The sequence below is a fragment of the Cannabis sativa genome, chromosome 8 (genome assembly GCF_029168945.1).
Source record: "Cannabis sativa cultivar Pink pepper isolate KNU-18-1 chromosome 8, ASM2916894v1, whole genome shotgun sequence".
In the NCBI taxonomy this organism is placed as follows: domain Eukaryota; kingdom Viridiplantae; phylum Streptophyta; class Magnoliopsida; order Rosales; family Cannabaceae; genus Cannabis; species Cannabis sativa.
The window spans coordinates 49,861,660-49,874,525 of NC_083608.1; the positions used below are offsets into that span (position 1 = coordinate 49,861,660).

General features: G+C 33.3%; 2 protein-coding genes and 1 long non-coding RNA gene across 3 annotated transcripts; 2 read left to right on the plus strand and 1 right to left on the minus strand.

The window, feature by feature from the left end:
• Positions 1–1,144: 1,144 nt before the first annotated feature.
• On the plus strand, positions 1,145–3,774 carry LOC115698886 (uncharacterized). The gene is made up of 2 exons (XR_004008249.2): positions 1,145–3,285; positions 3,586–3,774. It is a non-coding gene; the product is annotated as an uncharacterized LOC115698886 (long non-coding RNA).
• A 3,163-nt stretch (positions 3,775–6,937) lies between these two features.
• LOC115700716 (pentatricopeptide repeat-containing protein At5g15280, mitochondrial) lies at positions 6,938–11,380 on the plus strand. The gene has a single exon (XM_030628344.2). It carries the CDS (start codon positions 7,341–7,343, stop codon positions 11,121–11,123), a length of 3,783 nt encoding a protein of 1,260 aa, XP_030484204.2. The 5' UTR covers positions 6,938–7,340; the 3' UTR covers positions 11,124–11,380.
• Positions 11,381–11,466: 86 nt separating this feature from the next.
• LOC115700717 (uncharacterized protein PAM68-like) lies at positions 11,467–12,302 on the minus strand. The gene has a single exon (XM_030628346.2). The coding sequence runs from the start codon at positions 12,137–12,139 to the stop codon at positions 11,585–11,587; it is 555 nt and encodes a 184-aa protein (XP_030484206.1). The 5' UTR covers positions 12,140–12,302; the 3' UTR covers positions 11,467–11,584.
• Positions 12,303–12,866: the final 564 nt, after the last annotated feature.

Here is a 12,866-nt window from a genome sequence, read left to right on the forward strand (position 1 = left end):
GTTCTGTAGAATACCCGACAATTTGGTCGTAGTTAGTACTAAAATTTTCATGGACATTTAGGTGTGAAACTTCAGATGAAGCTGCAAAAGCTAAAGGAGTAAGTTTATTATGTTTACTATAATGGAGTAAGCTACAAGTCTTTGCTAACAGGTTTTTCTTATTATATTCAATGCATTTTTGTATGAATATATTAGCTTTTGTTTTTGGATCGTTTTGTGCTGTGAAATTGTTTTCTTATGTAGGGCAATTGCATGAAGTGATGAAGATAAGAGGTGTGAAGAAGCCATATATATATATATATGTACTTTTATATTTGTATGTATATTTTTGTACTAGGATAGGGGAATACTAGTCAATTAATTTATTTACAGAGTCAAACTATTGACCCAAAACGTCAAACGGATCATGCTGTCTCATCTAGTCAAGTTATTGCTCTAAAATCATAGACCTCTGTCCTCCTGTGTCTGAAATACCTTTTGGCAATTACGATAAAATTTGTCATTTCACAAAATGTAATATATCACTTATTGGGCCAGAAAATATTACACTAAAATAAGTAACCATTCTACTCATAAAATATGGCTACTTCACTTTGCGATTTTGATGCTTCTTAATTGTGATTCAATGATGATGAACATGTAGGCAATCACTTCATTTCATTGTATGATTTGGTTTTGATAATATTGTATTGCTTTTACAATACAATCACCATTGAGCGTTGCCATAAGAGCACTCACACTAGCTCTTTATTTCTTCTAAAATAGAGAAGTATTACAAAATTTAAAGAACTGTCTTAAAATCATGCCACAACACAAATGTTCTAACTTTATTTTTCATTTTAAAGTTTCTTTATTATTTATGCTCTATATTTATAAAATATTATTTATTTTTTTAAATATATTTTATTAATTATTTTGAGTTTTAATATTATATATTTAAACAAATAAAAATAATAAAATATTAAAAAAGTAGGGTTTTGGTAACTATTTTAAAAGAAGTTATTGGGAGTGTTTTAAGATTGAGCATTGCTATTAGGTACTAGTGGTGCCTAGTGTTTTCTCGACATGCGTTGCGACTGGTTAGCGATACTCCCTAAGAACTATTATATTAAATTATATTGGACCTGATATTTAGTTAAACCAATAGAGATATTGACACATGAGATGGTGTTAAGCACTACTGGTACCTTTTAACATTTCTCTTTAAGATTTTAGTAGTGTTTAGTACCACTTAAAAATGAGGTTTTACGATATTGCATGAAAATTATTACATTAAAGTAAATAAAATAAGTTAATTATGATTTTTACCCCCTGAACTTTGACATGTACCAAATTATGCCCCCTAAACTATTGATATTGTTGGATTGAAGGACTTTTGTCTAATTTTATTCAATTTTACCATTTCAATGATTGTTTATGTACTAAACTATGTTCTCCAGACTTTGATATCTACCAAATCATGCCCTTCGAACTTTGACATGCACTAAATTATGCCCCTTGAACTTTCATCCATGTTAGACTTTTTTACTAAAATTAAAAAAAAGTTCTTAAATCCAACAATCTCAATAGTTCAAGAGATATTTTCAATGACCTTAAAAGTTCAGGGGCATGATTTGGTACATGTCAAAACTCAAAGGGCAAAAATCCTAATTAGCCAATAAAATATGATACTAAATTAATTAATAGCACTTCAGATACTTTTAAGCGTTTCTCTTACAAAGAATTTCATTACACAGCTAATGCTTGATTTAAATGAGTTCAAAGTCTGTTGAAAAGAAAAAAGTTAAAAGCTTAGGTTAGTGATGATTACTTACTCAAAGGGTTGGTGTCATTCTCACTTGGTTAAAGCTGAAATCACTCCAATTAATGACATGTGTAAACATTGTCTGTCGACTTCTTGTGAAGTGGGGTTCTGCCATTTTTGGTTTGGAAAAAGATTCCAGCTAATCCATAACTACAAATCTTTGCTTTGTTTAGAACAAACTGTTTGAAAATGAAAGAGCTTTGAAGACCTCCCCACCCCTTTCTTTTTTTAACACTGGGAATTGACAGTGTGTAGATTAGAATAGATTAGCTTAGATTTGACTTGACTATGAGGATTGAAGAGAGATGATGACTTGTCCCAATGCTTAAGCTCTGTCCAGCTGGTGATTTTTTTGACACCCGTAAAGCCACAAACAAGCCAAGTGTCTTCCACTTATTACCATTAATAACTCCATCACCCAATTATGATGAAACAATCTATGCAGTGTTGTACCACTTTGGTTGGTATGTTTTTTTTCTTTCTTTACATAAATTAGGTTCACCTAGATAACCATGAACAAAATCACATACCCTTCTAGGCAGGCCTTCTATTCTATAGAGTAGTACCATATAAAATGAGAATCTATCTCTTTCTTAAGATAATGTATCAGTTAGGGGTTTTAATACCTCAGTCTACCTTAATTGAATCATTACTTAGTTCTTATCATAAGGGGGCTAACACGCCAAAAAAGAAAAAAAAAAAGAATATATTTGAAGTAGTTGTCAATGCTGAAAAAGCATTTAGTAGCAAATAGTACTAGTAATAATATTTATACATATGCTTAGTTGGGGCATATTATAGTGTTGAAACAATGAAACTTACCTGGTTTTGGTGTCTAGTCTTAAATAGAGTAAATCTTTTCAACTACCCTTTTACCTACTATTATATTCACTTATTACTAGTATGCTGTGCTTGGAAGAAGAACTGAATTGAATTCAAGCAATTAAAAGTAAGGCAGTCAGTATTACTTAGGTGATGGAGATAGATGAGTAGTAGGATCAGCTTAATGTGATATATTGATATTGGTATCTTCAACAATGCAAAGTCACATCATCATCACAAACCCTTTAATAAAAAAAAAAAAAAAACTATTCAATGTTTGTTTTCAAACCGATGAAAGAACTCAGTTTAAGCAGAGCATCATTAATATACTTGTTTTAACTCTCTTTCTCTCTATAAATACATAAATATATTTATATTATTCTAGTCCTGCCAAGGAGGGAAATTTAGTCCAATAGGCATCTTCTTCTCTATCAGTTAAAACCAAAATCATTCAACAATTCACACAACACAACTCATATCATTTCCAACCTTTCTCTATTTTGGGCCAATGCCTTGTTCTGTTTCTTACAATATTCTATTAGGGAATGGTGCCTTTTTCACCTTTGGGGAAAGAATGAAATTTGGGGTCATTTGGGATTGGTCAAAACTCTCACAATATAACATTTTGTTTCATCTAAAATCTTGCATGTGGGAATGAGGTATATATATATTTATACATATATATATATATGTATATGTATAATAGTGTTGCAGCCAAGGATGACTTGCCGGCATAATTAACAACACTCAACTCACTAAAATAATGCATCAAATTTTGCATTATAAATTATTATAACTAATTAAGTTATAAGTGTATTTGATCGGCAAGTCATCTCTGGCTACACCACTGCCTCATTTTCTCATGCTAGATCTATGGTGACTATTACATTGGACACTAATTATTACATGAAATTTTATAGTACTTAATATATATTTATCTAATTGATATTGTTATGTAGGTTGTGTTTTCAGATGGAAAAGCTCAGATTCTTCTCTGCAAAAAATTGCTGGTAATTATAATATATATTCTAACTAGTCTCCAATTTAAAAGGGGGTTGTATTTATTATGAGCTTTATATGGTAAAAGCTAAACCCAACTTTCTTCCTTTGTTCTTTCTTTATACCAAAATCAATGATAAATATTCAGACACTCAAGAAAATAAAAACCCAATAATCCAAATCACATGTATAGTAAGTAAATTACATGATGATTACATAAAAGGTGATTAAAGAGAAATGAAACCTTCCCTTACAAGCAAGCCAAACATGAGGACTAAAAGCCCTATTGTGATGCCTTCATTTGGAGATACATATGATTGTGAATAGGCTGTTAAGGTGATTGTTGCTCCCAACACTCCAATCCAAAATGCAATCTTGTTTTGATTAAACATAATTGATCTCTTCTCTTCTTTTCTCTTCTCTTTTTGCTTTTGTTTTACCTTAAAAAAGAAGAAAAGGAAAATGATAGAAGTTGAAGAAGAGAAGAGAACATTAATGTGTGATGAGATCTAATATAAGTGTCCTTTCAACCTTAGGTTAAGCCCAATAGTGGTCAACTCTTCACCCTTTCACAACTACCATTTCATCTCATTTGATTCACCACTTGTGTTTATTTTTTGTTTTATTAATATTAAGTCAACTTTAGTGGTGGATGGATCTAATTGGAAAGTACTACTTAATACTTATATATAATTTGATTGATGGGACTCTTATTAATTCTATTTATTTACATATATGTTCATGCTTTTACATATATTGACAATTTGACCTTTATTTTCTAGTTTATAAACATTCTTATCCATATCTCTCAACTTGGATTATATATATGACAACATGCATTGTACACATGGTAAAGATATCCCATTGATTTGTTCATTTTTTCATTTGTAATATTTTATGAAAGCTTTTTTCTTTTTTTTTTTTACCTAATTTTTAGTAATGATAAAACTAATTTATGAGTTTGAAGGTTTCATTTATATAACACATTGTAAGATTTTTATTTTGAGTTTACATTAACGTGAGTTGATGATTTTTTACTGTTTTAGCATAGTTAGTGATCTATAATTAATGAGCTTAGAATCTATGTGAAAGCTAGTTGAAACAGTATTTTTTTTAGTTAATTGAAATCTTTAGTGAGTAGATATTGTTTCATTACAATTGTATATTTTTATTGATTTATTGATTTGCTTCAGTTTTAGAGATATATTTTATGTGAGAGAATTTTGTGTTTAAAGTTTTAGATTTTTTTCATAAAATTATAATGAAATTAATTGTTTGATTTTTGAAATGAGTAATTTAATTCTGAAATTGAATGATTATATGATGTAATACATTGATTAGAAGAGTTTTGATGTGGTTCAATAATTTTTCGATGTGTATGTTTAAGTGAAGCAATTTTTTGTATTTTATTAAAATATGAGTTGAGGAATAGTTCTTTCTTATAATAACTCATATAACTAGTGATATACGATTAATGGATTTAACATTAGTATGATGAAATTTAGTTAAAACAAATGTGTGAGCTTTTTTATTTAATTGAAGCCTTATTAAAGAGACTTACTCCAATTAGAGTTTTGTTGCTATGTTTCTTCTTTTAATTCTATAAATATAGTTTTATTACATTCTGTGAGTGTAAGGGCTTAATGGAGGCTTGAAGCAGGGGCATTATAGAAGATCATAACCTTCTGTGCAATCTCTAATAATGACTTCAGATTAGTGTTTTTGCTCATCTTATTATCATCATTTTCTTATTTGATTTATCAAATATTCTATAAAATGTGATTTAAGGTTTTCTATATTAAAGCACTACTGAAATATGTTTAGATCTGTTATTATTTGTATTTCTTGAGTGTTTTATAAATCCTAACACTTTGGTCTTGTTCTTCACTTAAAAATAATTGAAAAAGTTGGGTTGGTAAAGGGTTAGATAGCTTTAAAGATGCTTCCTAATTCTATTAATTGCTTGTGGAGTGCATGGATGCTCTTATGAAGCAGGACATGGAAGAATTTTTTTGAGTTGCGTTGAAGGATTTGTTATCGTCGAAAAACTTTTGTCCATAAGAATAAATTACTCTTTGATGATTTGGTTAGTCAATGGACTTTAAGTTTTCTGTGGCGCTTTCAAGATGCTCAAGCTAATTTGGCTCTAGTTGTTAATGTGAGGCTAGTGGGGACAGTGGGTGGTCTCTCTCGCAGGCAGTTTCAGATTTTGGGTTTGAGTGATTCTAACCTGTTTGTGGATGTAGATATCAATGAGGAACAAGGGCGTGTGTGGGGCTTGGGGTGGTGGTGATTGATCGGGAAAGGGCAGTTTTGTGCTCAGCGGATTCTCCAACAGCGACTTCCTTTAATCCTCATGTGGCAAGGCAGTAACTTTCTTAAATAGGTTGCTGTGGTGTTGTTGTTCGGGGTACAAATTTTGAAACGGATTACTTTCGCCTTGTTTAAGTTATTAATAAGAAGGATAGTGTCAAACTGAGCTTAGTATTATTGTTTATGATATTTTACACATGACTTTCTTTCTCTTCTATTTCTTTTTATCATTGTAAAATAGTTTAAAATGCTATAACTTGTTTGGCTTTAGCTTTTTACTCGGGTTTGATGGTCTAGTTTACCACCTTGGCTATAATGGTTGATTTTGCATCTTTTATCTTTTTGTCAATATGTTATCGAAGATTAAGTATGATAAAAAAAAAAGTATTGTAAATGTGTGAAAGAAAATTAAGTAGCATCTTTTATATAAATTGAAATGAGTGTTTTGTAATGATAGATTTTATGAAATTTTTTATGAACAAAATAATTTTACAAAAAAATTTATTATGCCACCATGAATGAATTATACTGTGTGTGACTATTATAATTGCAAAAGGATCATAAATTTATATTGTACCACACTACATTCTTATAGAGTAAATTAAGTGATATTATTTTATAGGCTAATTAGTAATTTTTCTCTCCGAACTTTGACATATATTAAATTATACTTCCTGAACTTTTTTTGCCGTTAAAAATTCTCCCTGAACTATTGAGATTGTTAGATTTAAGGACTTTTGTTTAATTTCATTCAATTTTACTGTTTTAGTGATTGTTTATGTACTAAATCATGCTCTCTAGACTTTAATATCTATCAAATCATGCCCTTCAAACTTTGATATGTACTAAATCATGCCCCTGAACTTTCATCCATGTTAGAATTTTTTTACTAAAATTAGACAAAAAGTCCTTAAATTTAACAATCTTAATAGTTGAGGAAGAATTTTTAACGACTAAAAAAATTCAGGGGATATGATTTAATATATGTCAAAGTTCGAAAAGAAAAATTATTAATTAATCTATTTTATAATATTTTATTGACGCTGTGAACAGAGTCACACTAACGGTAGAACTTACTCAAACCAAAGATAACTCGGCTAACCGAATAGCATGTGTTATAAATTTTTAGTAGTTCACAATTAAAAGAAGAGCATTGCTATTGGGCACCTTCTAAATGTGTCGACTTGCAATTGGCTAGCGATACTCTATAAAAATTATTATATTAAACTATATGGGACCCGATACTTAATTGCACCAATAGCGATATTAACACGTAGGAGGGTGCTAGGCACCAGTGGTGCGTTTAGCATTTCTCTTAAAAGAAATAACTCATGTTCTTTGTTTCAAGCTGCGGAAGATTCTCACTGCCAGAGTTCCACAAGCACCTACTATGCATACATAGATGAGACCCAGAGCCACCATTTTTGGACCTCTCTTCAATCCGACACCCCAACTTCTCTCTTCATCTCTCTCACTCCACAAACCCCAGCTCGGTTCGCTTTCCTATATCTTCTTAAATTTTCTTAGTAAGCTTCGGTTCTCGACAACCCCATCATCGCTTTTGGAGTCTTCATCACAATCAAGCCCAACCCACATAGATTACCCATCACTTTCTTCTTTCACTGGCATTGCTCAATCTGTCATATCTAGATGTTCCCATTTTGTAGAGAATGACAATACCAAAAGCTTTAATAGCGATTCTCCAAAAGAACTTCTTCGGGAGATTTCGGATATCGTTCCTGAATACACGCGTAGATTTCGTCGAGTTTCTGAGCTCAAAGCCGAAGATGTGCTTCAATTATTACTGGGGTTTCAATTTGAGTGTGGGAAAGTTGGAATTGGAGCTAGCAAGGTTGAAGCTTTACGGGAATTGTTCAAGTGGGCTAATGAACAAAGTAAGGATTTTGAGCATCTTCCTCAGTCATGGGAGGTCATGGCTCGATTGCTTGTCCAAGTGGGGTTGCTTAAAGAAGTTAAAGTCTTGCTCTTATCAGTGGAGAGACAAGGAATTTCTATGGATTGTCATGAAATTTTCAGTAATATGATTGAAGGGTATGCTTGTAGAGGTGAATTAGAGAATGCTATTTCTGTATATGATAGAATGAAGCAACTTGGTTTTGCTCCTTCATTGTTGTGTTATTGTATTCTTCTTGATCATTTGGTTAGAATAAAGAAAACCCACATTGCTTTGGGAGTTTGTTTAGATATGGTTGAGATGGGTATTGATTGGAATGAGATGGTGAAAACAACTCTTGATAATGTCATTAGATTACTTTGTGTAGATGGAAATATTCAAGAGGCAAGAAATCTTGTCAAGAAGGTAATGGCTTGTGGATACAAGGTTAGTGACTCTTCTATTAATGATATTGTTTTTGGGTATTGTGAGAAGAGGGACTTTGATGATGTGCTAAGTTTCTTTTTTGAGATAAAATGTTCACCTGATATTCTAGCTGGGAATAGAGCTATACATTCTTTGTGTAGTTATTATGATACAGAAATGGCTGAACAATTTATGCATGAGTTGAAGAGTTTTGGTTTTGTTCCTGATGAGATAACCCTTGGTATCTTAATTGGTTGGAGTTGCCATGAAAGGAATCTAAAGAATTCCTTTGTTTATCTTGCAGAGATATTTGCTAGAGGTTTACAACCCCATTTATGTACTTATAATGCTCTCATTGGAGGGTTGTTTTTGAAAGGTATGTGGAAACATGCTCGAGACGTTTTTGATGAAATGGTAGAGAGGGGAACAACTCCTGATCTATCAACATTTAGAATTCTTTTAGCGGGGTATTGTAAAGCTAGGAAATTTGATGAAGTGAAAAGGACAATTTGTGGGATGGAGAAATGTGGTATAGTGGATAATATATCATTAGAAGGGAAACTGTCTAAAGCTTTTTCGGTTTTGGGTTTTGATCCTTTAGCTGTGAGTCTAAAGAGGGATAGTGGTGTGGGACTCTCTAAAACCGAGTTCTTTGACAATCTTGGCAATGGACTTTACTTAGATACTGACATTGATGAGTATGATAGGAGAGTTACAGGGATTCTAGAAGATGGTCTAGTGCTTGATTTGAACTCACTTGTAGAAAAGGATTGTAATCATGGAAACCTGAAAGGTGCACTAGCTTTAGCAGATGAAATGGCTCATTGGGGACAAGAATTGTCTTTGTCTGTGTTCTCTGTCTTATTGAAAAGGTTGTGCTTGTCACGATATCATATTAAGGTCTATACAAATATTTTAGAGAAAAATCTGAAGATGGTTAATTTGCTTGACCAAGAAACTCGAAATTTACTTGTACAAGTTTACTACTGCAAGAGAGGATGGAGATTCAACGGGAAGATAGTTTGGGACAGCATGCTGCACGGGCATTTAAAACTCCATAACGAGACATACACTGCTATAATAACAGGTGTTTGTAAAATGGGAAATGTTAGGGATCTTCATGGTTGGTGGGATATTGCTCGAGAAGAGAGGTGGGTGCCAAGGCTTGAGGAATGTAAATCCCTTTTGGAATGCCTATGTAGTAAGGGAATGCTGAATGAAGCGCTGGAGCTGTTCGAGAACATGATGGTGTCTTTTCCTCACATGAGGTTAGACGTTTGTCATCTGTTTATTGAAAAGCTCAGTTTTGCAAGGTTGACTAGAGTGGTACATATATTGATAGAAGAGCTTAATAAAAGGGGTTGTGTAATGGATCATCTAGCTTACAGTCATCTTATAAGAGGAGTGTGTAAGGAGGGAAAAGTTTCCGAAGCTTTAGAAATATTGGAGTGTATGCTGGCTAAAAATTTGGCCCCGTGTTTGGATGTTGCTGTTATATTAATTCCCGAGCTGTGCAAGGCTAGTAGACACATGAAAGCTATTGCGTTAAAAGAGGTTATGTCGAGCAAGGATTCATCATCTTTGCTGTTTTTGAATAATGCATTAATACAAGGGTTATGCATGACATGTAAGGTTGAAGAAGCAGCCAGTGTATTCCGAGAGATGGGATTGAAAGGGATACCTTCAGATGCTGAAACTTACAATATTATGGTTCAAGGCCATTGCAAAGTCAAAAACTTTAGGAAAATTGAGGAGCTTCTTGGTGTCATTATTAGAAAAAGATTTGATCTTTCAGCCACAACTTACCGAAATTTGGTGCGCTTAATGTGTATGGAGGGCGAGGTCTCTTGTGCACTAAAGCTGAAGGAACTTATGCTTGGACAAAGCAAGACACCTTACCTTGTTATTTACAACATTCTGATTTTTTCTCTGTTCTTTTCGGGGAACAGTTTGTTTGTAAATGAAGTTGTGGATGATTTGCAAAAGAAGACACTGCAGCTCGATGAAGTCTCTTACAATTTTCTTGTGTATGGATTTTATCAGTGTAAAGACTTGGCTAATGCTTCTCAGTATTTATGCACTATGTTGTCCAAGGAAATCAAACCGAACAATCGCAGCTTGAGGGCAGCTATAACGGCCCTATGTAATGGCGGAGAGCTTGTGAAAGCATTAGAGTTGAGTCGGGAGATGGAAGTAAGGGGCTGGCTTCATGATTCCATCATTCAAAATGCAATTGTGGAGGGCCTTCTTTCTCATGGTATGGTTAAAGAAGCAGAAACTTTTCTCGACAGACTTATGGAGAAATGTCTGATTCCCGATGGCATCAATTACGACAACCTTATCAAATGTTTTTGCTCATATGGAAGACTAAGCAAGGCAATTAACCTTCTAAACATAATGTTAAAGAAAAGCAGCAATCTTCCAAGTTCCACCAGTTATGATTCTGTAATTAGCTCTTGTTGCTCGAGTAACTTCCTTAATAAAGCTCTGGATTTTCACGCTGAGATGCTCGATAAGGGTCTTAACCCGAGTATCAACACTCAGAACATAATTGTCCATCACCTTTGCGAAGATGGACGAACTTTGGAAGCAGAAGGGATTTTGATTTCTATGGCTCATGCCAACGAAACACCAACTAGGGAGATGTTCTCGTCTGTAATCAATAGGTATCGCTTCGAAAACAATCACAGGAAGGTGTCTGAGCTCGTTCGGGTGATGCAACACAGCGGTTATGAACCAGATTTCAAGACACATTGGTCTCTCATAACCAATCTAAGAAATTCATTTGACAAAAACACAAACAAAAGCAGCCAAGGCTTCCTTTCAAGACTCCTTTCTGAAAGTGGATTCACTAGGAAAAACTGATACAAGGGCTACACACAGGTTTGACTTGATTAACAAATGTTAAATATTTTTCATGTGTTTTCTTTTTTGTTCTCATAAAAATTACTTTTGGCAACTTCAGCTAAATGTAACAAATGGACTGGTTTGGCTTAGATTTTTTAACATGTTTTGATCTTTTGTGAGAAGTTAGAATAATTTTGTAATTAGTAAGTTATTTGTATACATGTATTCTTTTATAACGTATAAAATAAAAGAATTTAGCGTGCAAAGAATTATTTGACTCTGTGTACAGTAGTGTGTTAAGTTTTTTTAAATTTCGTAAGATGTATTAAATAACTATAACGTAGATAATCACGAACAAAAATTCACTGAAATGCTCTTTTAGGGATTCATTTTCATTAGCACACATCCATGTAAAAAAACTACCTAATGTAATTTTCTTTTGTAAAGATTTGTATTATTGTATAGATTCAAATACAATATCATTGAGTGCTCTCATCTTCTTCCCTCCACATATCGACCCAATTCTTCTGCGCTTCTTCAAAGCCAAGCAGAGAGCCTTTACTCTCTGCATCCCAACTGGTAGACAAAGCTCCATAAGCAATCCCAAAAGAAGAAACCCCAAAAGTCAAAAATGTAGTCAACAACGCTACCCAAACCGGTACAATCAGAAACCCCTGCTCCTTCCCTATTTCAAAAATCTTCAACAAACCCAAACCGGTCGCCATCGGAACCCCCACCGACACCAAAATCCTTACAATCATTCTGTTGAAAACAACTTGTGGGATTTCCTCCTCCGGTTCCACATTTTGGGTTGCCGGAGTTTCTTTCGCAGATGGCACCGGTGTACTGGAAAAGCCTTTGGGATTGGCTAAACCTGTTCTTTGAGCTCCCCTGTTTTGGTTTGGGCTTTTTGAGGCCATTATTGGGAGGAAGAGCTTTGTTGGGTTCTTGGGTTTCCATGGTGAAGAAGAAGAAGAAGAGTTTGGTGGGAAGTAAAGAGAGGAGGTTGGTGAGGTTGAAAGTAAAGATTTCATGGCTTCTGTAATACTCTAATTTTTTAGTTCCATCATTTACTATTAACTGTAGCATTACATTCTTCTCCTAGCAAAAAAAAATGTATCATACATTTGTATGGCTCTGTAAATCTTATCCAAAATCTTATCCATAATGCATATATATATATCATAAGATATATGTTATACTGTTTTCACGTTCTTTTGTAAACAAATATATAGATAAATAAAAATAATATTTTTATCAAAAATAAATATTAGTAAATTCTTTGAATATGGTTATATTGTTTTGCCTTCATGAATGAATATGGGTGTCCTAGGTGCACCAATAGTGTGGAGTCTTCTTTCCATGCATTAGTATTGTGCCATGCTACTCTCTTTCTTTAGGAATACTTTCACTCTCCAAAGGAATGAACTTTTTGTTTGCTAGTAGTTACAAACCTTCTTCCTGCCTTCTTTGTTTTGACTTCTCTTATTTTCTGAAATAAAGACTTGAGACTCCACACCTCTCGTCTTGTTTTGTTTTTCAAACGAAACCAAGACCTCTCTGCAATGATTACATGATTGATGGAGGACGTGTTGCCATTATCAATATCAACACAACCTCTTTCTAATTGCTAAACTTCACTTCAAACTTTATTTTGATTCTATATTTTGCAAGACACTATCTAAAAAATTAGACGAATTGTACTAGCTGTGATCTCGTCTATCTCATTCCAATCTTCGTCTTTCATCATACTAGGCTTTT